Source organism: Gossypium raimondii, chromosome 13 (assembly GCF_025698545.1).
Source record: "Gossypium raimondii isolate GPD5lz chromosome 13, ASM2569854v1, whole genome shotgun sequence".
Classification (NCBI taxonomy): domain Eukaryota; kingdom Viridiplantae; phylum Streptophyta; class Magnoliopsida; order Malvales; family Malvaceae; genus Gossypium; species Gossypium raimondii.
Window position 1 is genome coordinate 52,122,808 of NC_068577.1, and position 27,824 is coordinate 52,150,631.

Consider the following 27,824-nt stretch of genomic DNA (forward strand, 5'->3'; position numbering starts at 1 on the left):
GGGAAATAAAAAGAAAAGAAAAGATGTTGAAAATATTAAATATTTAGCATTGTTGTCACAGCATATCCAAAAACAAACACTTACCTTCATAAATTTTCGTTTTTTATTATTAAATTTTTGAAATTGATTTTCGAGTCACCCAATTATTAAGTGAAATTTTGTTAGTTGGTGTAATAATAATTTTAGTCTTTATTTTTATACTTTATGTTATTTTGACCTTAATTCTATATAAAATTGGATACACTACCTAGTTGGTCTTTTAACTTTTTGGACTCTTTTATTTTGGTCATTCAAACAAAAATACTTACAATTTGGTCATTGTTGTTAGATAATTTTTTTACTTTAGTCAACAAAATGTTAAATCTCTAATGACGGTTGACTGTGCACACCAAATCATCATTTTTAACCTTTTTTTACTCATTATTGTTTATCATCTTCCCCTCCACGTCACCCTTGCTTCCACCGTTTTCTTTTTCCATCAAAGAGTGCCCATTTTTTAATATATTTGAGGTCCTAGGTGCAATAATAAATTGGGCCCCTTTTAAAAAAAATTTATAAAATGTAATATAATTAAACCTGAAAAGTTTTTGGGTCCCTAGGAGATAAAGCATTTATGATGAAAAATTGAAAGCTCTAAGCATTTAATTAATTGGGTCTTGGGCGGCTGCACTCTCAAACTACCCCCAGGGTCGGGCTTGAACCTCAAGCAAAGAAATGGCGAATCAAGAGAATTGTGCGAGACTAACAAGGGTTGCTGCTACAAAGAAGAGGGATGCTGAGTCGGATGAGAATGTGAACAACAAGAAAATGATTATTTTTGGGGAGCTTTCCAACTTGTCTAGCATTGTTGGGTCGGTGAGTAAGGTACAAGGGAAGAAACAACAACAACCCAAGTAAGATTGATTCTTTTAGAAGAGGCGAAATATAAAGCTGAAGATGATAAAAGAGGGGATTTTGATGCTATGTCCGATAACTCACAAATATGTAGGTATTATGCTTTAGATATTATGAGTATCTTCATCAAATGGAGCTACTCTCCCTTATTCTCACTTGAAATCTATTTAGTTTCGTAATTTCAAAAATTAAAACGCTCAATTAAATAGTTTATTGTATAAAATTATAAAGCCTTAAAAAGTAAAAAAATAGTAAAAAAAAATCAATTAAGCCTATAAAAAATTGTACCCTATTACATGGGCGTAGTTAGGGGGCTGGCAGGGGCTTGCCCCCTACAATGAAAACTTTTCCATTGATAACACTCTGGAATAACGTATTTTTATGTATTAATTATGTATTTATTCTGAGTATGATCCTACTAATTTGAGCTATTTATGATCTTTTATCTCATAGGGACTAAATTTGAGGCAAAAGCAAAATTAAGGGCCAAAAGCGTGAATTTAGAGATAACGTGGGCCAATGTGCGACACAAGGAAAAGTTGGTGCCAAAAGTGCAAGCATGGAGGACACAAGGGTTGAAATGCAAAAAGAAGAGATTTTATTCTATTAAACTCTATTTTAATTATATTAGGATAATTAATATTGAGATAATTATTAAGGATTATTTTTAGGATTTTATTTTATCTTTTTTTATCTTCAATTAAATGTATTTATCTTTTAGGAATTTAAGTAGGATTAGACTATCTCCCCTAGCACTATAAATAGGGGGTGAAGTGACTCAAAAGGGGATCCCATCTTTCTTTTTCTGTAAACACTTTCTCCCCAAAAGTCTAGGCTTTTGTTCTTTTCATATTTCCTTTCAATAAAATCTTTATTTTTATTTTATTTTTTTTACCACAACCGTGAGCCACTAAACCCATCTAGCCGAAGGTTGTCAAAAATCCCCAAAAGAGTTCATGAGGCTTAGAATTCGTACTTAGCCTCCTCGCTGAGTATTCATCGTTTCTCCGCACTACGGGGCTGACGCTTCCATCCATGTCCCTTAAGAAGTAAGCTTTTCAACGTATGCAAAGGCGGCCGCTTTGTATGTTTTGGGAATGTTGCACAGTCGGTTCGTTAGCTTACTGCGTCAGAGGTTGGCGAGCCCAAGAGACAAAATGGCGTGAGATTCGCCATTGAGAAGCGTTGATCTAGCATAAGACGATCCCACAGAAGCGATTGTTGGCTAGAGTCAGGTTCCACTAAATCAAAAGTCTAAATCCTTGGAGTTGGTGGTCGTAGGCGTCCTTTTCCACTATAACTGGCTTATTCGGTTTGGGAAGGATCATCTAAAAGCCGAGGATTGAACCCAAGGCGGAACGAGACAACTGGAGGCTGGAATCTCCCATAAGAATTTTCTTTCTCTTAACTCTATTTTTAATTTCTCGAATTTTCAATTCAATATTCTTAATTCTATTTTTATTTTATTTTTCGATTCTAGATCCAATAATTTAATTCTGCTATTGTTTTTATTTTTTTCCAGGAACGCAGGTTATCTTGGGCAAGACTCTGCCTGGGATTTTAAGAAACAATATATTTTGCAAGTCCAGTCCCTGAGGATTTGACCCTACTTCCCTTTTACTATTCTTTTTCATTATTTATTAGGGATAGGATATTTTTGGTGCTTTCAACGACCGCATCAAATTTTGGCATCGTTGCAGGGGATTGGCAACGTACTAATCTTGTTTTTTTGCTTCTTATGACCAGATCTGCTCCAGGTACTCTTGCGTTCGATTCAGAAATTGAGAAGACTGCTAGAGCCAATCACAAGGAGACAGTTACAAAAAAAGCAGTCAGCGGTGGTTGGAACTCAGAATAACCCACTGCCAGAAATTGAATTCAACGATGAAGCTGAGTCTAGGGTTAACAAAAACCCTACTCGAACACTTGAAAGCGAAAAAATAGAAGTCGACTCACCAGAAGAAGTGCTTAACGCTAGGGTTAACGAAACCCGAATCTAGCACACCAACCAATGGCTCAAACGATTCGGCAACTGGCCGAAACTCCGACAGAACAACCGCCATTGTGCATCGTGTTTCCTACTATGGATATTGATTTTGAGTTGAAGTCAGGTTTAATCCAATTACTGGTAACTTATCGTGGGTTGCAAAATGAAAATCCCCACAAGCATTTGAAAGAATTTCATATGGTTTGTCTTAGCATGAAACCTTAGGGGGTAACTGAGGATCAGATTAAATTGCGTGTTTTTCCTTTCTCCCTAGCAGATTCTGCTAATGAATGGTTATTTTATTTACCCCTTGGATCTATTACAACTTGGGCTGATTTATCTCGTTTATTTCTGAACAGATTTTTTCTAGCGTCTCGAGCAACTGAGCTAAGAAGAGAGATTGTTGGAATAAGGCAAAAAGAAGCTGAGTCACTTTACGATTATTGGGAGCGGTTTAAGAAATTATGTGCAAGCTGCCCACAACATGGTATAACGGAGCAATCTCTCCTCCAATATTTTTACGAAGGTTTGAAGCCCATGGAGATGAATATGGTAGACGCTGCTAGTGGAGGAGCATTGGTCAACATGACTCCCCAACAAGCGAGAGACTTGATCTCCACGATGGCTGCAAATTCTCAACAGTTCTGAGCCAATACTGAACCCCCTAGAAGGGTTCATCAGCTAAGTAATTCAACCTTAGAGGATAAAGTTGATAGACTTACTAATATGATGAACTTTCTTATTGCAGAAAAAATGAAAACAACTAGGTTATGCGAAATATGTGCTACACCTGATCACGCAACTGATGCATGTCCCAGTTTGTATGATGATACCACGACCCATCTGGATACTGTGGGAAATTTCCCTGGGCCGTCACAAATGCAGTACGACCCTTACGCTAATACCTGCAACACAGGGTGGAAGGATCATCCTAACTTAAGTTATGGGGTCAATCTACGAAATAACCAGCCATACCAAAATCGGTTTTCGCAACAGCCGCAAGGTTCAGGTAATTTTCTAAAAACCATGGTCAATAAGTTAGCAGCTAATGTTCTTAATTTTCAACAGCAAAATCTTAATTTCCAAAAAGAGATGAACGATTTCTAACAGAAAATCGAGGCGTCCATCAGAGAGTTGACCACATCGATCGAGAAATTGACCTGTCAAAGGAAGCTACCGTTACAAACAGAACCAAACCCTAGACAAAATGCAAATGCAGTGACGTTGCGAAGCGAAAAGGTACTGGAACCAATTCCTGATAGGAATTTTGCCCAAGAAATTGCCAAGGAAAAACCCAAAAAAGACGAACAGGTCCGACCGAAGCCTCCAATGCCCAAAATTCAACCTTCATTTCCAGAACTATTCAACCAATGTTGAAGAGGTAAAGAGGACAAGGAAATCCTTGAAACATTTAGGAATGTCGAGATCAATATTCCGTTGTTGGATGCCATCAAGCAAATACTGCGGTATGCTAAATTTCTTAAAGAGCTTTGCACCAACAAGCGGAAATTAACAGGCAATGAAAGGGTGAATGTTGGTGAGAACGTAGCCGCAGTGTTACAATGGAAAATGCCATCAAAATACAAAGATAGGGGCATGTTTGCAATACCATGCAAAATAGGTCATCTGGGAATTAAGAAGGCTATATGTGATCTAGGGGCTTCTATAAATGTAATGCCATATTCTATTTATGAATCACTTAATGCGGGTTTTTTGACAAAAACAGTTGTTATCATTCAATTGGCGGACAGGTCTGTTGTGCATCTAGAAGGAGTCCTCGAGGATGTTCTGGTAAAAGCTAACGAGCTTATTTTCCCTGCAGATTTTTATGTGATCAAAATGGAGGAGGATAGCACTCCTAGATCTTCAGATCTCCTGCTGGGTCGACCGTTCCTTAGTACAACTAGTACTAAAATTGATGTTCGAAGTGGAACTCTCACGATGGAGTTTGATGGGGAGATTGTAAAGTTTAATGTCTACAACACCATTAGCCATCCAAGCGAAATCTTGAGCGTAAATCGTATCGACATAATTGACTCTTTATTGGAAGAGAATTTTGAGTGAATTTATGGAGATAATTCTGAACTTGATGAATTTGAATTTGTTAATGAGTTATTATCTCCAAATACTAAATTGTTACCTTCTGTTATACAGGCACCAGAGTTGGAGTTAGAACCCGCAGGATAGGCAAGGAAATTAGACATCCAAGATTTGGAAGAAATTCGCAATGATGCTTACGAGAATGCTCACATTTATAAAGACAAAACAGAGTTGTTTCACGATAAGAGAATAGCTCAGAAGCATTTTTTGGTAGCACAAAAAGTTTTACTTTATAACTCTGTGTTAAAGTTATTCCCAGGTAAGCTTCAATCACGATGGCAGGGGCCTTTTATTGTTACTAAAGTGTTCACGCATGGAGCAGTTGAAATAGAAAGTGAAGAATTTGAAAGGTGATTCGTAGTCAATGGCCAGCGGTTGAAGCCGTGTTATAAGAATTTTCAAGCCCACACGGTTAAGAAAATCCATTTGGAACCACCATAGAACCAATAACGGCGTCGAGCTAACGACGTTAAACAAGCACTTGTTGGGAGGCAACCCAATTTTTATTTTTTATTTTTTTCTTTACTTTATTTATTGCTTTATTTTATTTTATTTTACTTATTTGGATATTAATAAATTTTTCTTCTTTTGCTTAGATAAAACAGAGCGAAAATGCGAATAAAATCATTGAGCAACGCTTAGAGCACATTGAGGCCCGACTTGAAACCTTTGGCCAGCAACTAACCAAGTTCATTGCTATCATTTGCGATCGACAGTAACAACACAGGGAGTTTTTCTAAACTTTTCTACCTATTTATTTCTTTTCGTCCACATTGAAGACAATGTGCTTTCATTAGGGGGAGGTACTCTTCGTTATTACTATCATTTTCTGTTGTGATTTTGGTTATTGTTGCTGGTGTTGCTGCTTGAGACTTTATTTTGTCCATATTTATTTTTTTTTTGGAATTTCCTGCCTCTTTTCATGCCCAAGATTTTTACCAAGAATTGCCTACTGTTTGACCTACAAGCATGATTCTTGTTTTCTGAGAAAATTACGAATTTTCCATAATTGATGCCATCTCCACTGTTTTATTCTTATCAGACTAAAAATAATTGTGATTCATAAAGTTAACTTTATCTTACTTTTCTTAAAATTGATCAAGTTTAAATACAAGGTAGACACTTAATATGTTTGCATGCTAAAATATGTTAATGACTATTAAGGTAATTACTGAAACTTATTTTTGACACTTGATTATTTTTTCTCTAAAGTCCTCATAAAAAAAGTTATTATTAAAATGTCGTTTAATGTTTCCGTGGTTATGAGTGTAGATTAAAAACGTGACTGACTGAGTAACCGAGGTAGGGTGCTTGGGTTGTCATCCTATTTCGCGTCAAAAGGTTGTTGACGTGTTAGGTAAAACTCCACTAACCGGAATTAATTTTTAAGAACATGTTAATGAAAACCGGGGTGGGGTGCTTGGTCGTCATCTCTCTTCAGCGTCAAAAGGTTTGATGTGTTCTTAAGAAAATTATAATAAATTAGGAGTTTGTTGAATTTGAGTAACTGGGGTGGGGTGCTTGGTTGTCATCTCTCTTCGCGTCAAAAGGTTCAGTATATTCCTAAAGCATAAAAAAAAGAGAGAAAAAAAAAAGAAGAAAAGAAAAAAATAATTTGGGGACTAAATGAGGAAACAAATAGAGTGTCTTGGTAGGTTTGGTAATTTACCTAAGTTTCATTAAATAATTCAAGTTGATTCTAATTTTTGTGTGTATTAATTGGAAAAGTTTTTCTGTTTTACTTAAAGTAAGCTTAGGGTTCTCTTTATTTTTCATATGCATTTTTGACTGATTTTTATAAAACTTTGGAGTTGTATTTCTTTTATGGCAGAATCTAACTTTCACAGTAGATAGGAACCATACTTGATGGCAAGCATGGGCTAAGTAGGGGGATTTGATAACACTCTAGAATAACGTATTTTTATATATTAATTATGTATTTATTCTGAGTATGATCTTGCTAATTTGAGCTATTTATGATCTTCTATCTCATAGGGACTAAATTTGAGGCAAAAGCAAAATTAATGGCCAAAAGCGTGAATTTAGAGATAAAATAGGCCAATGTGCAACACAAGGAAAAGTTGGTGCCAAAAGTGCAAGCATGGAGGACACAAGGGTTGAAATGCAAAAAGAAGAGATTTTATTCTATTAAACTCTATTTTAATTATATTAGGATAATTAATATTGAGATAATTATTAATGATTATTTTTAGGATTTTATTTTATCTTTATTTATCTTCAATTAAATGTATTTATCTTTTAGGAATTTAAGTAGGATTAGACTATCCCCCCTAGCACTATAAATAGGGGGTGAAGTTGACTCAAAAGGGGATCCCATCTTTCTTTTTCTGTAAACACTTTCTCCCCAAAAGTCTAGGCTTTTGTTCTTTTCATATTTCCTTTCAATAAAATCTTTATTTTTATTTTATTTTTTTTCTACCACAACCGTGAGCCATTAAACCCATCTAGCCGAAGGTTGTCAAAAATCCCCAAAAGAGTTCATGAGGCTTAGAATTCGTACTTAGCCTCCTCGCTGAGTATTCATCGTTTCTCCGCACTACGGGGCTGACGTTTCCAACCATGTCCCTTAAGAAGTAAGCTTTTCAACGTATGCAAAAGCAGCCGCTTTGTATGTTTTGGGAAGGTTGCACAGTCGATTCGTTAACTTACAGCGTCAGAGGTTGGTGAGCCCAAGAGACAAAATGGCGTGGGATTCGCCATTGAGAAGCGTTGATCTAGCATAAGGCGATCCCACAAAAGCGATTGTTGGCTAGAGTCAGGTTCCACTAAATCGTAAGTCTAAATCCTTGGAGCTGGTGGTCGTAGGCGTCCTTTTCCACTATAACTGGCTTATTCGGTTTGGGAAGGATCATCTAAAAGCCGAGGATTGAACCCAAGGCGGAACGAGACAACTGGAGGCTGGAATCTCCCATAAGAATTTTCTTTCTCTTAACTCTATTTTTAATTTCTCGAATTTTCAATTCAATATTCTTAATTCTATTTTTATTTTATTTTTCGATTCTAGATCCAATAATTTAATTCTGCTATTGTTTTTATTTTTTTCCAGGAACGCAGGTTGTCTTGGGCAAGACTTTGCTTGGGATTTCAAGGAACAATATATTTTGCAAGTCTAGTCCCTGAGTATTTGACCCTACTTCCCTTTTACTATTCTTTTTCATTATTTATTAGGAATAAGATATTTTTGGTGCTTTCAACGACCGCATTATCCATTTAGGCTCTTTAAAATTTTAAACTAGTAAAGGTAAAATTATACTTTTTCCCCTAAAAATGATAAAATTTTGATTTAATATTTTAAAAACTATAAAGATATAAACTATTAAAATGATGAAGTTGCATTTTTACTATCATAAAAACTACAATTTTATTTCGGTCCTCTTAAAAAAGTTTTCTAGCTTTGCCCCTACCCTATTGAGTCCTTAATGACCAAAAAAAGAATCAATTAGGCCCTCCCGTCAATGGAAACCGTTAGCTAACCGATTTAATCATTAAAAGAAGTTGATGTTGCTGACAATAGGTACTAGAAGAGGACACATGACATGCCATGTGAAAGGATGGATGTGGCATGACATGTCAGCAAAAATTTTTAATATTTTAAAAAAATTCTAAAAACTAAATTATTTCTTTAATAATAATATTCTTTAAAAATTAATAAAACATAATTAAAAAATAACAAATTTTATTTTTTAACTTCTTCGTCATGCCCGTGTTCTTCTTCTCCACTCCATCCCATCTGATGCTAGCTTATGAATGGCTAAACTCTTCTTCTCTTATCTCTCTCCTTTGACTTTTTATTCCCTCTCAATATTTTCATGGCGAATCATTGCTTTCTTCTTCAAGTACCTGAAAAAGAAGCTTTGAGTTTCAAATAGTTTTTATTTTTGTTTGGTTTCTATGTATCATAGTGTTGATACATTGGATCAACGAATGTGAAGATGGAGGAAATTTTGGTCTAGAAGTAGAGAATAAGAAGCTGGTCTCCTTGGGATGTCTGTAGAATTTTATTATATAGGATGTTATAATAAATGTCGATAATGGCAATAGAATGATAGAAAAACAATAAGAAAAGAAAAATAAGAATACATAGATTTTACGTAGAAACCATTTTGGAAAAAAAAATTACAGGCAAAAGATAATAAATTCATTAATGTTGAAAAATGAATGATACAGGAAGAGTTTCGACTATATCTATATAAGGGTTGAAAAACCCACATATCCTCTTATTTTGTCACTATATTTATTTCTTCAACAAGTGACGGGATTCGGGTCACACAAACTCTAACACAAGGTTGGATCTTGGGTCGGATTCCTGATTATATAATTATAAGAAAAATAACCCGACCCGAAATCTGACCCTGTATAATAAAATCTCTACTTCTAGACCAGGATTTCCTCCATCTCCACATCCTTTTGATCCAACATATCAACACATAGAAACAAATGTTTATATTTGAACGAAATCAGTAACAGGAACAGCACCACGTGCTACATCGTTGCCATTTGGGTGACGACCACAGTAGAACACTTGTTTCATCGGAACCGTTGAACTCTACTGACGTCGCCGCTCTTCAACTCCTCTCTAAGAACCTTGTGTCCTTTTCTAATTGACGAGGTTCGATTGCTTCTACTCCGACGCAAAAATCACGCTCTCTTCCAGCCGCCAGATTTATTATATAAATTTCAAATTTAGGAGAAATTATTTCTAATTTAAAAAAATATACATTTTTAAAAAATTGTTGACCACGTGTCCTCTCTAAGTGTTTGCCGCCAATTACATTAGCGCCTGTAATAGTTAATATGCCGAATTTCTTTTGAAAAAATAATACCGAAATTTCAATAAACAATAAATAATCAAAATCATTTGATAGATTAAAACATAATTATGTTAGGCCCTCCAACTTTTACATGGAAGTAAAAGTAATTTTTGTTTGGTATTTTTATCTGATTTATATTTAAGAATTGTAGGTCTTCAAAATTTAAATTTCTTAAAAATGTATTAGCTCGAAACAAACATTTGGAAAAGATGATTTCACTTCAACTTATAATACTTTGTATTCTTCTCAGTTGATTTTGGTAACTAGTAATTCAATTTTATATTTCCAAACGGAACATTAAAAAGTAAAATAATGTATTCAAAATAATATTAATAAGATTTTCTCTTAAATAACTCAGTTAACATACAAATTTATTATACTATTAATATTGTCCCATCATTTTAATGGAATTTTTGAACCTTGGAAAGAGAATACACCAAGTGCATTCTTGTAACTTATATCTGCCAATTCTTCTTTACTCAATTCCAGTAAAGATGCAACATATGTAAGTACCTGCATCATTGAATTACTTGATCATTCCTTACTGAATCCTATGGATTTAAAATAGAAAAGAGGAAGAAGACATACACTATGAACATTTGCAGGCTGATTAAGGGTAGCATTTCCAGGAACAAAGAAAATAGGGTTTATGGGAAGGGCATCAGGTGCATCCGTCTCCAATAATATTCGATCCAAAGGTACCTGTCAATACTCCGTTTTCATTACACTAATCATTTGTTTCGTTTGGGATGTAAATGAATGAAAGTGATGAACATATAAATTACCGCCTTCACAATCTTTCTGCCCTTGTCTTCTTTTAATGGCATCAAATGTCCAGAGAATGAAAAGTAGGAGCCAAGCTTTGTAAGTTGAGGTACTACCTCTGGAGATCCCTGGAAAGAATGGAGTATTACACCTGCTGGAAATGGTCCTATTTCCCTTCCATTTCAAATTGGTTAAACAAATAAGAATCAAACCAACAAAATAAATCAATATATCATAGAAAGGAAACATACTTCATTATTTGGAGAAGCTCGGGAAATGCATCAAGACAATGCACACTTGCTGGTCTTTTCAAATCCTTTGCAAGCTGAAGCTGTTTCTTAAACACTTCCACCTTCCAATAATATAAGAAATAATCTTTAGATTTTGTTTATTCAATTTATTATTATTATTTTTTAAAAAATAAATATAATTTTATCTTTAACGGAGTCTGATTATATGGTAAAAAAGATTAGTTGGAAAAAGATTCACCTGTTCCCCGAAATCAACCCCTTTTGCCAGTGGACTTTTGTCTAAACCAATCTGAAAATACATGGGAACAAAATCGTCAATGTACTACTTAAACACTTCAATTAATAAGGATGGGACCCAATTAAATTAATTTGGGTTGAGATTTTGGTCACTATTTTTGTTTCAATATATTAATTACGAGAGACAGCTTGACTAAAATTAAATTATATTTCTAAAAAAGTTATATTTATGCATACAAAAATAAAAATTTAAGAAAATTCATACATGATGCACACATAAAAAGAGGTGGGGATTCACACATTGCAATTCTACATGATAAGACTCAAACTTGAGTTTCAAAAACTCAGGACCTCCGCCTTAACCTACAACCCAATGCCTCATTGGCCTTTAATTTATACTTATATGCTTGTTTAAGGGTAGGTTTTTTTAGGGTGTGCTCTTTACAAAGAGTTTCTCCCGAGTTCTCGTTAAAATTCAATGGGAAAAAGGAAAAATGAAAGGTTAATCATTAATATATCTAAGTAATTTTCAAAATTTATAATGTTTTACCAAAATATTTAAGAATTTATCAAATTTTCTAAGGCTATATCAAAATATATAAAGATTTTATAAAATTTCTCCTGATCAATTCAACATTTTGGCATACCAAAATTTCTAAAGAAATGTAAAAATAAAATAAAATTATAAGGTTATATCAAAATATTTAAGCATTTACCAATGCTTCTAAATATTTCCTTAGTGCCCTAGACTCGATTAACTCAACATTTTGACATACCAAAATTTCTAACGATTTACTCAACATAAAATAATATTTTAGCATATCAAAATATCTAAGTATTTACCGAATTTCTAAGATTATACCAAAATTTTCAAGACTTTACCAATATTTCTAAGAGTTTTAACCAAAATTTGAAAGATTTACTTAGTTGACTCGATCAACTCAACATTTTCGCATAGCAATATTTTTAAGGATTTACAAAATTTTCTAAAGTTATACCACAATATCCATAGATTTATCAAAATTCAATATTTCTAAAGATTTACCAAAACATCTAAGGATTTGCCAGTATTTCTAAGTGTTTATCAATATTTCTACGCATTTACTAAAATTTCTAAGGATTTAACAATATTTCTAAAGGTAGTTCACCGATGTTTTTAAAGATTTTCCCTAATGTCCCAAATTTGATCAAGTCAACATTTTGGCCTACAAAAGTCTAAGGATTTACTAAAATTTCTAAAGAACCTTAAAATGTTGATAAATCCATAGATGTTTTAGTGGAACTTCAGAAATTTTGGTAAATCCATAGATATTTTGGTATAACTTTAGGAATTCTTATAAATTTTGATAAATCCTTAAAAATATTGGTAAATCAGTAGAAATTTTGGTATGCCAAAATGTTGAGTTGATTAGTTTAGGACACCAAGAAAATCTTTACAAATTTTGGTAAATATTTAGATATTTTGATAAAATCTTAGTAAAATACCATTCCATTTGTCTCCTTTTTTCTTTAAATATTAACTAAAACTTATGGAGCAGGCCCTACAACTGGAGGGATGTCATTATGTGCATGTATACACATATTTCCTTGCCAACCATGACAAAAAGGCATATAGCAAGGTTTTAAGAAAATAAAAGAAACGGATTCATTATAATGAATTTAACATTTAATTTAATGTTAGATAAATATTATTTGATTTAATGCATTGCGTTCATTATAAATATAATTTTTTCTAATGATTTATTCCAACCCATCTATTTAATCCGTTTCTAATACCTAGCCAACTGCAGCTGAAGGGTTTGCTTCCAATAACTCTTTCAGAGTGTTGAACCAAGAGCGACTCTTTCCTTCAACGTACCTGTAAAGGACCCAAAGAGTAAAAAATAAATTTAACTCAAACAACAATTATATATGTTAAAATCCACAAATTTAGAATATTTAAATATCACATTAATAATAATGCATGGAATATATATGCTACTAAAATGAAAAAAATAGATTAAATTGTTTATTATGGTGTTGTCATCAATCTAGAGTCGATATCGAGTTAACTTATGGTACCACCTCAATCAAATACATTATTAAAATGGAAAAAAATAATTAAAAATTTTATTAATGAAATTGGCATGGGTTCAAATCTCCGGAAGGACATTCCCATAATTTTTTAACTGAGTTGATGACCTAGTTGAGAGTGACACCGACTCAGTTAGGAGCTTAAATAATAGTACAAATATAGATATACAACTGATGAAGATAATAATGTGAGCATAATAAAATTAAAATGCATAAAAATATAGAAAAAAAAGGCATAAATTAAGCTTTTATTAATGTAATTGGCTTGGGTTCAAATACCACCATATACATATCTTTATTTTTCTAAATGAAAAGATAAAATACTCTTAAATAATATTTCTTATTTTAATTACGATTACGAAAGTGCATTCTCGTAATTTCTAATGATAATATAAATTACCATGGATGTAGCCCAAAGTTTGGAATCACAGAATCAAACTCATCACTCATTTCTTTCACCAGATGCCAATCTTTCTAAAAGAAAAGAAAAGAAAAAGTAGTCAAAACTAAACTTCAAAGATCAAAATTTTGGAATTTGAATCAAGATTTGGTTTATATGGAAGTAGAAACATATCGTAATCTTATTTAAGAAAAATAGTTAAGTTGCATACCTCAGTTATGCCGTCGACAGCAATGTAAACAACACCTGCGGCATTGGCAATATGAATGAGTAGGGGAGCCTTGTCAACAACTCTTTGATCCTGTAGGTGACAGTGTGCATCAAACAATTTCATGGCCATGGATCTGATCTTTGTTTCACTTGAAACAATACACAAAACTGCAAGAGAAATGTACAAGAGTTTTATGCTTATCGCTTCTTTCATTTTTTTATATGTTGCAAAGACAAAAAGATGTAAAACCAGGTGGAGATCCACTAATCACAACCCTATATATTATCCGTGTGTAACTTGTCTTGATTTGTGAGTTTATATAAACAAATTAATTATATTTTTATATATTAATCATATTTATTCCTACATAGTTTATCCTTTTAATGGGTTTATAAAACACGAAAGATCAATCATTGAGTTATTTTATTAGATATCCTGGAAAATAAAAAAAGGATCATGTAAACTATGTTGCGAATATTTTAGGCATAATTTTTTTTTAACCCTCCAACTTTACAAAAGTCATTTTGTCCCTCCATATAAATTTTTACCTCTTAACCCTTGAACTTATATTTTTTTGTTAAATCACCCAAAAATCGATAGAAAAGTTAATGTATGTTAACTTTGCTGACACGACACACATGTGGATTTGTACATGGATGACACGTTGGTATTTAATTAATATTTGAATGCAAAATATTTAAATTTTTTTATAATTTTATACTTCTTAATAACCTTAATGATTTTATATGTTTTTGAATTTTAAAATTTTAAAAATTAACTAAATATTGACGTGTCATTTATATGTATGCAACATCAACAAAGTTAAAAAACGTTAATATTTTTATCTATTTTAAGATGATTTAAAAAGAAAAACACAAATTTAAAGGTTAAAAACGTAAAAAAATTAAAGAAAGTATTAAAATGATTTTAATATATCCATGTAGTAATATAATTTTTATAATTTTGTTCTAAATTACCATGTAAATTTATAAATCAATATTCATTAGGACTTAAATCATATGTTAATGGAAATAATAAAAAAAAACATGAAAAGTCAACAACGTATAATCCAAGTAATTCACAAATGTCCAGGTTGTCTTGATATGTGAATACAAGATTATCCAAATGCAAAACTTCAAAGAAAAGATTTGTTTAAACTTTTAATGAATAAATTCGTTTTGATACTAGGAAACAACCGACGATATTATTCAATTAAAATGATGTCAACTATTGTTGTATATTATTAAATGTTTATATTCAATTTATTAGTGGGTAATGCATCAACATCTTTATATTTTATTCAAGTAGTGAATTATTGATAGTAAGGGTTAGTTTAAGTGTTTCTTTTTAAAAAAAAAGGATAAATTATTAAAACAACAAAAAAACAAAAATAATAACAAACAGTCCCCTTACAGAAGCGCCTAAAAGCTCGCAACCTAAATTTTTTTTAGAAAACTCTAAAACCCTAAGTCCCCTTTTGCGCCGCAACCTCAACACGTCAGCATGCTCACCGCCCGAGGCCTGACACCTCCTCTGCCACCATTGCACCAAAATGGCAAAGGCGTGGCTCCCCAGCACCGTTGACCTTGCCACGAACACCTACAAAAAAAGAAAAAATACAAGAAAAGGCAGAAAAATAGAGAGCAGAGGCAAAAACAAAAAAGAGAAAACAAAATAGAATATTGTAATCACTTTGACTATAAAAGCTGAACAGACTCGCTGTAAACACACACACAAAAAAAAGGAAATAGAATACAAAAAAGAACCCAACAAAGTTCAAAAGAAAAAAAAAACTAAGATAGTTTTATTTTTTACTTTTTTATTTCGAAAAATATAAAGAAAAAAATAAAATTTTAAATTTTTACCTACAACGCTTCATTTTCCGCCGCCATGGAAAGCCAACTCCGATCCAGAAGTCTCTGAACCCACTGGAGTTGGCTTATTTTCCCTTTTGGCCATTTCATTTTTATTATATTTTAATCTAACCCTTTATTATTATTTTATTTATTTATACCTTAAAATCTTGTTATAGTTTTGATTTAGTCCCCTATTTATTTAATTAAGTCCCTATACTTTCGGTTTTTAATCTTCACCCTTTAAGTGGCATAATTTATATTTTTCCTCAATTTCCTTTTTATTTTTTATTTTGGTCCTTTATTTTAAATGTCGACACTATTAATACCATTAAGTGATTATCATTGTTAACCAACATTAGTTTTATTAAAATTTGCTCAAAAGTTAATATTTTATGAATGTAATTATATTATCATACCTTTTGATATTATTTCATTAAATTAATCGTTATCATTACATAGTATTATTGATTGAACATTTTATTTTATTTTATTATATATTATTGCGTTCATTATAGTATTGTCATTTTATTTCATTATTCATGTTGTTGTTTTGATGATATTATAATTTTTTTCATTGTAATATATTGTAAATATTGCTACATTCATCCATCCATTCGACATAATATGCCATGTCAAGTAAATTCGTATGTCACAAAGGTATAGCATCGATTTTTGTACAACACGTAAATGGCATTTAAGATCGAGGCAATAGTCTTTATTTGGGGAAATCCGAGGGGTCGTGCTCCTAACTTATAGAGTATGACTTTCCTCTCGAACCAAAGTAATCAAATATTCTATTCAAAATTAAAAGACGTATGAGATTTAGGTAATAATCAAATGGCGATTATTCTTGTTCTCGAGGATTCAAGACATCGTGCCCTAACTTACGGGGCATGATCTTATCTTCTTGACTAACTCAACATAAGAATGCATTTTCCATAAAATCTAATTTAGATAGTGATATTTTCAATGCCATCAAATAACATCATGTAAAAAGGGATCACATTTTAAGTTCCCTTTGATTTCTCAATTTTCGATGCCAAGACATCAAGTAATCAACTAGGTACTAATTTTGGGCGTTATGAGGGTGTTAATCCTTTCTCATACGTAACCGACTCCCGAACCCATTTTCAAGATTTTGTAGATTGAAAATTATCATTTTAGTAAATTTAACCTTTTATTAAAATGATCAAATTTCGAGGTGATTCAATTACACCTAATTAAAAAGGATTGGTGGCGACTCCATCTTCATTTAAAAATAAAAATAAAAAGTCGATTTACAAAAAGGTTTCGACATTGGTCACTTACATTACCGTGTTGAAACATTTCAGTCACTGAGCCGTTAATTGCAGTTAATGGTGAAACGGTAAACTGACATGACATGTTAAATCATCATTTCAAACAAAAATTCTAGGTTAAATTATACAATTGGGCCCCATTTTTTTTTTGTTTTTGAGCAATTTAATTTTTTTTCTTACCATCACACCGTTAACAATAATTAACGCTCAGTGACTAAAATGTAACATTTCAAACATAAGTGATTAAAATGTAACCCGAGACAAACAAAAGTTACTATTTTAGTAGTTTACCCTTAAAAAGTATTTTTAAAAAGTGTGATAGAAAAGTACTGTGAAAAAGTAAGATTTGTTAAATTTTAGTATTTTTCATTGCGGATAAAAATTGTGGTTAAAGGTTAAATATCCTTTTGGAAAATAGTAGAAAGTAAATTTAAGGAATATGATATTTACATAATTTAATATAATGATACATGAAACATTTAAATAATTTAATATAATAATATATAAAATATAAATTAACCTAATTTTTATATACCTTTTAAACAGTTAACATAAACAATGACATTTCAATAATTTTCACTTCCTCACACAAAAAAACAAAAGCCTCCCACCTTTTGTGTTTAAGAGGAAAAACTCTTTCCCACCACAATTTTGACCCCAAAATTCAAGCATTCTTCATTACTTCTACGGTGGAAAAACACTTTTGGAACCTCCAAATACATTAAGAACTTGACCTATGTTTTGAGTTCAATTTTTTGAGACTTTCCCCTTCTTTTTATAAAAAAACAAAAGTGAGTCCTTTTTTTTTAAAAGGCATAGTTTCATTAATTCAAATCAACATGAATTATATGTCACAGGCTACTCTAAAGGTCCATAACTAAGGCCCACACTACAGACCCAAATTGTTCTTGTGGGTGATTTGAGCTTACTTTAACCTATCAGGATCACCTAATTCTTGGAACATTCCATCTACTTGAAGCTTGGTGATCCTATAAACATTTTAGTAACTTGTATTTTACCAAGGGTAATTTTGTATTCTAAGTATAAATGTTTAAATTTCTTAGGACTTTATCTTATAGATAGGTTTCAATATAAGCCATTGATATGATCCAATCTATGCTATTGATGTAAGGGTGGCTCAACTATAAATTGAGGTTTTCCCCAACCTCATTTGTATCATTCACCATTTGACTTATTCAATATGTAGAGAGCAATTACTTTAAGCTATATTGAGTTTTTCTTACTTTCTACTTGTTTCGCTTAGTAATTTTCTAGCTTTAGTGTCTTAGAGATCTCAACTTCTAGGGTTCAAGCTAACTTAGGCAATTTGTAGCGAATTCCTGCCTAAGGTCGCATGGTTCACTCGATTAAAGTCCAAGCCCGTGATAGTTGGTATCAGATCAAGGTTCGTTTAAAGTGCTAAATTGAGATGATAACTTAAGCATATTATCATAATGCCCTACCAAAGACTCATGAGAGGTATAAGTGTCGAAACCTTTTTTTTTTGAAATTTGAAAAATGGGTATCGATTTTGAAAATGGAAATGGAGTCGCCACCGATCTTTTATTGTGGTGTGATCGGATCACCTTGAAAATAAATTTTAGGTCTGCGAATTTTGAGAAAATAGGTTCGGCAGTCGGTTACGCACGAGGAAGGGTTAGCACCCTCGTAACGCCCAAAATTGGTACCGAATCTGATTGTTTAATCTCTTAGTGTCGAGGATTTGAAAAGATTTTAAAATACGATCTTTTTAAAGTTCAAATTTGAATAAACCAAATTGAATAATAAGACGGACTCGTTTTGAAGGAATGAATTACTACACTCAGTGAGTTAGGGTGCAACAATCCAATCTTTGAAATTAATTTTGTTCCCCTTTTTAGAAAATCACGTATTCGAAGAAGGATATTCTATAATTCAAGTCGATCAGGAAATTCGAACCCAATAAGTTACGGATCAGTTTTCTCGAAATTCTTAAACATCAAACATTGCCTTTATTTTAAAATTGAGTAACAAAATATCGTATCCAGTAAGTTAGGATCCAACATTTTGAAATCTTATGAATTTTATTTTTGAAACCATGAGGTTTTTATTACCCAAAAGATGCTTAATTACCTGAATTCATCAGAAAAATTGAAGCCCAGTAAGTTAGGGCACAATTCTCTCGTGAATTATGAATGTCGAGTATTGTAACATCTAAAAGGGATTTCGATACTTAAACCATGTTAAACGCAAGATTTAATGAAAGAAACTCGATGGAATAATATACAATGTTAAGCAATCATTTGTAAACAAATTGCAATCTAACGATCTACGAATAATTAACAACTACAAACAAACAGTACAATGCACCCAAGAAAGGGAAAAAAAAGCTTCTCCTCTCTCAGCGCCGCTTCAACCCCAGCCGCGCAAAAGACCTCCGATTCCCCACCTTTTCTCCGATCACGACGAAGAGGATGAGGGTACGGCTTCGCAACACAGGTAAAACCTCAAACTCTTCTTTCTCTTTTCGAACAATAGATAAAAGAAAAAAGGAAATCGGAGAATGAGGAAGACAAGAGAAGAAAACTTGAAAATCACCTTCAAAAACCCATTTTTTATTGCTTTTTCTTTCAATCTTCTTTAATACAATATTTGTTTTCTCTCTGTGTACTGATATTGTGTGTGTGTTGATCGTCCCCCCTTACAGTTTTTTGACATGGCTTTATATTGCCCGAATTATAGAAAATCAAAAAGAAAATAAATAATCTCCTCCCCCGAATCCCCCTTTTTCTTATTTTCTCTATTTTTGCCGTCATTTTCTGCCTTCTTTGTTGCACTCGTTGTGTGCAGGTGGCTGCTTGTGCTCTTTGCGTGTCGATTTTCTGCAGGCGTACGGAGGCCGTACGGTGACGTGGAGGGCGGTGTACGTGCGGAGGTACGCGTGAGAGGAGCAGCTGATTGCGGCGCGAGGATCCTCTAGGGTTCCTTGCTGCTGATTTTCGTTTTGGGCTATCAGGCCAGTGATTTGGGCCATATTGTAACTGGGTTTAAATTTTAATGGGCCTTAGTGGGTTAACATTTAAGTGCTTGGGCCACTGTATTGGGTTGATTTGGACTGTTTAATTGTTTTTTTATATTTGATTTTATTTTATTGATGGGCCCGGGAAAATTGGGCCTATTACAATAAGAAAGCAAACAATTTGAAGGATATGTTGTCAATGATGGATGAAAGAGTTTCCAAACTTGAGGAATCCATAAGGGGTGCGAAGGAAAGCCTCAAGATGGTTGAAGGTCGCATCAAAGAGTTGGAATATATGAGAGACGAGCTTAAGGAAGAGACAGAAAGGGCTTGTAACGCCATTATGGACATGTTGACTAGAGGAATGATGCTCTTGAAGCTGTAGTGGAAGCTTTGAAGAAATAAATAGATGAGCTCAAGGAGGAGCTTGTTTTGTGCAAACCAGTTGTGGGTAATGGTATGCTGGCTATAACACCCAACCATGAAATTGGTGTCCCTAAACCAAAAGAGATTAAATAGACCAAGTATGATAGATATGTAGACAACTTTCTGTGGGAAATGAAACAATGCTTCCATGTTATTGGCATTGAGAATAATGCCACTAAGTTAAACATTGCCTTTATGTATTTTATCGATGTTGCTATTTTATAGTGGTATCATAGGTGCATAGAGGAGAAATACGATGGCACCATTATTAAGACTTGGATGGAGTTTCAATTAGAATTTAAGCAACAATTTTACCCAAAGTATGTTGAAGAAGAGTCTTATGTCAAGTTGTGACGGCTTACGTAATAAGGCGTTGTTTAGGAATATGTGCAAGATTTCAATGAGTTGATCCAAATTTTAAACTTGATTGAGAAATAATCCTTTTCCTCTTTTATAGATGGATTAAGGCCCTAGGCTAAGCACAAGAACTTACCAAAGCCATAATAGTACCAAAATCATTAATTGAGCTGGGTGGGAAAAAGTTAGAGAAGCATGAGTCTTCCAAGCCTAAATCCAGACCAAATGGGAAAGATGGAAGAGATAAATATAAGCAACCAAAAACTGGAAATGGTAAGCCTCAGATAGTAAAAGCAAAGTCCACAAGCTGTGGAAGAAAAGAAAGATAAGAAGCTAGTGAAGTGCTTTCTTTGCGATGGTCCACATAAGGTGAGAGGTCTAAAACAAGGCATGATTTCTAGTATTAAGGGTATGATGATCTAGGAAAAGAGCCCATGAAACTTGGCTCGAACTTAAGTACCATTGAAGCCACAAAGTGTTGAAAGTGGAAGGGGCTGATGTTCGTAGACTACAGTAGGTAGAAAATTGGACGCTCTTGTCGACATCAGAACATCTTATTTGCTCATATATGAAAAGACTACTTAAAACCTTGGTCTCAAAGTTGAGAAGACATTTGAATGGATGAAGCTGTTAACTCAAAAAGGGTTCTTAGTATGGGAGTTGTAAAATAAGTTGAGCTATACTTTGGAGGTTGGGTTAGAAAATAATCTATTGAGGTAATACATGTTGGAAAAACTCTAGCTTGAAAATAATTTTCTTGCACAACGAAAAAATAAAATTTTGAAAACCGAGTTGGTTTGTGATATTTATAACAATAAACCTTTTCTTGAAATAGTACCTGCGCTTTGAGTGAGAGGGATCCCAAATGTTCCTGACTTTCAATTGAATGACCTTCTTTGCTATTCTCATATCACGAATTGCCTCAAGTGTGGACTCGGACAATTTCAAATTAAACACAAAATAAAAAATAATAATTTTCTTAGTTTTAGTAGGAAAATAAATCTCTCTCTTATAGAAACCAGTAGAATTGTTATTATCGAAAAATAAGACTTATCCTTAGAAATAAATTTTGAGTTATTTTTAGGCAGAGTACCAATATCTCAAAGTTACTTTTTTTAACCCTACTAGTGCCATGTATCTATTTATAGGGAGTGAAACCCTAGTTGAATTAGTAGAATACAAACAATATTTATTTAATAGAAAAATAATCCCCTAGTTGAATTAAGAGAGAGGGTCGGCTTACCGTAGTTATTTTACTAGGGTTGTCACCCTTTATACTTGTTATGAGGGGGGTTTGGGCCTTTCTTGCATTGGGTCCAATTATATGTGCTTCCTAAACTTTTAACCAAACATTTTATAATTTAATCCAACTCATACACATTTTTATATTTTCCAAAACATAAATTATTTATTAAATTAATTTAAATAAATTAATTTTCCAATTAAATAATTTTCCCAACTCAATTCTAATTACATTAAAGTCATGACAACTTTACCATGAAAGGATATATGAGAAAATATATTTAATTTCTACATTCAATGGTTTCATGATAACCAATTAATTTAATTCCATTTTGAACTTTAATTATTTAATTAAATGATAATTGAAAAACTTAATTTAATTTTTGGTCATTTTCATACTTAGTGAGAAACCACATTCATTTTTACATGTAACCCATTTCTCTAACTTTATCATTTCTATCCATTTCTTTGATTTAATATGCAATTCATTTCTGGTTTCAACAAGCTAGTGGAGGAACCGATTGAACATTTGTAATTAGGTCTAAAATGATTTATAATTAAGTTTTAGCTTTTCTCCTATTAATTATAAACTCATTTAGTCATGAAGTCATTCCACTATAGTATCGTGACTGAGCTCTCCCTAATAACATACCATTACGAAAGCTACTTGATCAGTGCTTGTCTAATAACCTTGCCATAAGTGTGTCACCTTCATAGGATATCATTAATCTCTTTAGGATAAATCCGTTCTCCCAATATAATCCTATTTTATCTCATGGTAATCATTACATCTTTCTTCATGAAAAGTCAATTAATTTCAGTTAGTAATTAAGTCATTCATCACAAAGACAAATGACTTGTAGCCATGTTTAATTTTCATCTATTATGTAATGCCAAAGAGAGGATACCCTAGTTTGATCTTCCTTAATTTGATGCGTCAAAATAGGCTTTCTTGAGTACTTAATGAGCTTGTTTTCAATTATTTTACGAGTTTTATTGTTGCTTTTTACTGATGCTTAGATTTTAGTGTTAATGATAGTTTTTCTTATATTTTACCTCTTTAGACCCAAATTGGCAAAACTATGCCATTGGGAGTCTAATGATTGAATTGAGATTGTGTAGGGAGACAACGACAATCAAACCTTGAAGAAAACTACATCACTAAGCCTCCATCACCTCAGGGGTGCAAAACTTCAATGAGAAACTAACCTGGAGCAGTCTATCGAGGATGTCGTGAGTGGCTTAACACCAAGCTTGAAGTTACAATTCCCAACCTTCAAGGTTACAATACCACTGCTAATAGTTGAAGTGATGGAGACAAGGCCAATGTTGAAGGTGTTGCGACATCAAGAACCCCCAAAGCTAAAATCATTCCCGCAACCTTGGATGTCACGACGCTGAAGCTTGGGTGTCACGACACCAAAGCCTGATGGGTGAAAAACTGTAGGAGCAATTTTGTGTCCAAATAAACTTAAGTCAGTTTTTATTTAAGGGCATAATTTTCAATGTTACTTTAAATGTTAGTAGAATATAAATACTACCTTATAAGCTTTTGAGAGTAGATTTTGGTGACTTATCATCTCTTTTTTTCTTTCATAGTTTTAGGTTAGGTTAGGTTTTTTTTTTTCCTTTTTCTTTTCTTTTCATTTTAGAATAGATTTTGTTTTTGTTTTTGTTGTTTTCTTTCTTCTTCTTGTTAAAGACTTTTGTAAATGGAGATGGATCAAACTTTTGGGTGTCATTGGTTTCATATCTAAATGAGCATTTCTTACCCTTACCTTTATGTTATGCATATCAACTATTTGATGAAATGTCTATTTGGGTGTTAAGCTTTATTTTGCGTTGATATTGCTTATTGGTTAATTAATGAATTGATTGTTGGATTAAGTTCATGTCTATACTTGATTGTTTGGTTATTCTTTTATATCAAAATGCTTCATATGCTTTGGGCACCAGATCCAACAATACCACTTGATGACTATGACTTTGTTTGTTGGATTAAACTTCCTTAACCTGATCAATACCCTTCTAGTTCCTGTTGCCGATTATCCTAAATTTCCACCATCAGTGTGTAGTACAGTTTAGTTGTGAGGTGGGTGTTAGAGCCAAGGTATTGTCCGTAATCCAGTTTGCCAAAGGTGTGCGCAAAGATGAAGTTCCCTACTTAATAACATTGAAGTTTAATGAGCTTCAAAAACCTATCGATGAGATCTTCGAAAAGTTGGCATAAGTACCATAGTCTTTTAGTGATGAAACGCTTGCCGAGTTGCCCAAGAAATTACCACTAAAGAGGGAGGTAGATCACAAAATTGAGATGGTGGCTAATGTTGAACTGCCAACCAATGCACTATATCAGATCTCAACATAATCTTTTTCAAACAAGTAGTAGAACAATAACTTGGAACAAGTGCAAACCAAGGTAATTTTTAGGTCCAAAGTAAGCACCACAATTATGCTTGACAAAAGGAGGGGAAAGTTTCTAGCATCCATGAATGGCGGGAAGAGTAGAATCAATAAGAAAGGCAGGGGAGAGAGTCGAGTCACAAAATTCCTAAAATTCTTGAAGTGCCTTAAACACGCCATATTGGGATCACTATTAATATCGTCAAACAAGAGGCAAATTCAAGCTCACCATAAGTTCCAGAAGGAAAAGCAATAAAACATTTAGGCTCTGTTTGTTTCATTGAAAATGGTTTTCGGAAAATGATTTACTTTTCTGGAAAAACTAATATTTTTTGGTGTTTGGATGAACTTGTGTAAAATATTTTCTATTGTTTGGCATATTTTTTGAAAATATTTCATAAAAGTTGTTTCCAATGAAACAAATATACATTTGAGATTTTCTTATCTTTTCATTATTTAACTGAGATTTTCTTATCTTTTCATAAAAGTTGTTTCATAGAAGTTTATAATCAAACAAATATACAAATATACACAAGCTCCCAAATGCAAACTAGAGGTGTGCATGGGCCGGGCCGGGCTCAACTAAAAATTTAGGCTTGTTTGCTAGGCCCAGCCTGACCTAAAAATGGGCCTAAAATTTTGTCCAAGCCCAACCTGAATAAAAATGTTAAAACCTCGGCCTGACCTGGCCCGCCCATATTAATTTATATATTATTTTTTATATAATTTTAATATATATAATACATTAAAAATACTAAAAACATCAAAATAAATATTTCTCAACAAATTGAAAATAAATTTTAAAAAATATGTATACTTAAATAACACTAAAATAGATGCAACTTAACAAGCAAATGCCTCTAAAATAATAACAAAATTAACAAATGTCTTTAAAGTAATAACAAAATTAACAATAAAATAAGTTTTATACAATATCCAAAAAATAATAACAAAATAGTAACAATATAATAATAAAATGGTAGTAAAATAGGGAAAAAAATAAGAAAATAATATTAAAAACAAAAAAAATTATCTTTTAGTGAATTCGGGCCAAGTCTGGGCCAAAAATATCCAAACCTTTCTACATTTCGAGCGAGCTTTCGACTCGGCCTGGCCATGAAAAGTTCCAACGCAAACCACTAGACCATGTACAAAAAAAAAAAAAAACACGAGATAAACAATGGCTGATATCACCACCAAGCCATTAACATCATCTCTCGATCCACTTCCACGGGAACATCTGCAAATCTATTAGTCTCCCGTGGCACGTGACAAAACTGCACATTACCATTATAACATCAGTGAATGTTATGCATTAATTTAAGATCACATTGGTGATTCTATCATTATTGTAATCTTAAAAATGATACTGAACACTACTTTTACAGAGCATTTGAAATAACTAAATAAATATTTTCTTCCTTACCTTGAATTGGATGGCCTTTCAACATGTTGTCCAATTCCTTCTCAAATCTTTCCATGGCTGGAGCTGGCAAACAAATAGGTACTGAAGTTCCAACTTCTCCTTTCTTGCTCTTGGTTGATACGAAAAAGCTTATCACCCCAACAGCTTTTGCTTCCCCTGCAAACACTGCCTTACCCCATCCAAAATCGATGTCTTCGAATCCTATTTTTGTTAAATCAGATACAACAAAAGATCCAACAACTACTGTGAAATTAAGTTGTTTAGCCCTAAGCACCATTAAAGCTGCCACTGATTTGGCATATTCCTTTGTCATGCTTGCTTTGGCTTGCTTCAATAGTTCCACTGTATACCCTAATGGATTATGGAGAAGATTTCTAACTGTTGTTATTACTGCTGGAAAGACAATGGCATTCCCATAATATCCCAATGGCAATGAAGGATTGAATTTGGAACGTAAGTTTCCGACGCATAGCATGCGTACCTTTTCATTGGGGTTAAGATTTAGAGCAATGGTTCGACAACACCATAAGCAAGCTGTTAGGAGTTCGAACTTGGTGGTGCAATGACAAAGGTGGAGTGGGAGGAGACTACGAAGAGTTGAAACTTCCACAGGGCCAAAGAAAAAAGAACGTTGAACCAAGTTATCCAATGGCCTAGAGGTGGTGGTGGGTTCTACTTCATCATACTCATGGTGATGGAATGTGACTCGGGGTGGATCTCCAGCATCTAAGAGATGTCTTTCCCAAATAGGTGAGATGGAGCATGCAGTTGCACCTCGTGCCATTTCGCTTAAGGTAGACATGAATTGTTTTAGGCCTATGCCATCACATATTATATGGTTAAAGCGGATAGCGACAATGAAACCACCACATTTTAATCGTGTTATCTGTTAAAAAAAATTAATTAACTGAATAAATTAATATTTTAAAGATTAAATCATGTTGAGTAACCTTGTGAAGAAAGAAAAATGAATGTGATGAGTACTTAGATGGTTTTTAGAAGCAAATTTGGATGGTACCATAAGAAATAACTACTCAAACATATACCCCTACACCTCATCTAATCAAGATTTTTTTAGGTTTTATAGACTTTGGTACTTTTAGAACAAGCAAAAGCTAATTGAATCTTTTTAAATAGAAGAAAAATGAACAGGCAAAGATCAAAAAACAACAAAGTAGATAGATAAAGGTTTTATAGATTCTTTTAGTTTTAATATAAGAATTATTTGGCCTAAAATGCCTTGTTTTGATAAATAAGTTTAAGAGTAAAAGTTATTTTAAACTACCGAAGAGTTGAAATTTGTGATCAAACATAGGTATTCTCACCATCAAGTACAAGAATCAAATTACTCCACTCTCCACTTTTATGGGTATATTGGATTTTTTTTTTTGGTGATAAAGGGTATATTGGATTTAAAATCGTGAAAATGTGAGTATTTCCAACTAATTTTGCTTCGATTAGTTATTAGTATAATAATTTTTTAATATATATTACAATAATTAAAAATAAAATAAAAAATAGTTAGTGGGTTATTTATTACGTGGGCAATTAAGCATCCCTTCAGAGCCAGGAACATCGTAAAGGAGCTCATCAAAGCAAGGGAATGGCGGATGAAGTGCATTGCCAAATTGTTCAAGTAACATCGACATCGGCTTTTATAAATATCACACCCTCACCGGTGCAATCCACTATGAGCTTACCATTAGCCCCTTCCCTTAATCTACCTGCAAATGGATAATAAAATACTAGGCATTTGCAAGTGCCTCCCTAATAACCTCGGCTGGGTCTTTTCCTTGCATGGAGGGATCGTCCTTATAAAATTGGATAAATGGAACTTGGAAGCGAAGAGCCGCTTGATCATCAATGTCAGATAGAAGTTTATGTTCATGTGGTGTGGGCTTGGTTGGAGCCAGAAGCTCGGGTTTGCGGCGTTGGACTGAGAATACAAGAGGAATGCTAGAAGCTATTGCCATGGAACCTAGAAATCTGTGGACATACCAAGTATTGACTGTGAAAATGATTTTATAATAGGAAACGATTCCAGAAGGATCGGAATCTACTCTTGCAG

The 27,824-nt window shown here is 33.1% G+C and overlaps 1 protein-coding gene and 1 pseudogene across 2 annotated transcripts; both read right to left on the reverse strand.

Moving 5' to 3' along the window:
- Positions 1 to 10,128: 10,128 nt before the first annotated feature.
- On the reverse strand, positions 10,129 to 14,017 carry LOC105781919 (uncharacterized; annotated as a pseudogene).
- An 11,220-nt stretch (positions 14,018 to 25,237) lies between these two features.
- LOC105781186 (benzyl alcohol O-benzoyltransferase-like) lies at positions 25,238 to 27,808 on the reverse strand. Of its 2 annotated transcripts, XM_052626108.1 has the most exons (3): positions 27,297 to 27,804; positions 25,757 to 26,642; positions 25,238 to 25,607 (listed from the first exon to the last, which is right to left on the reverse strand). In XM_052626108.1, exons 1-3 carry the CDS (start codon positions 27,375 to 27,377, stop codon positions 25,582 to 25,584), a joined length of 993 nt encoding a protein of 330 aa, XP_052482068.1. In that variant the 5' UTR covers positions 27,378 to 27,804; the 3' UTR covers positions 25,238 to 25,581. The 2 variants fall into 2 exon arrangements, with proteins under 2 accessions (XP_052482068.1, XP_052482067.1); XM_052626107.1 differs by lacking the exon at positions 25,238 to 25,607 and having other exon boundaries at positions 25,713 to 26,642; positions 27,297 to 27,808.
- Positions 27,809 to 27,824: the final 16 nt, after the last annotated feature.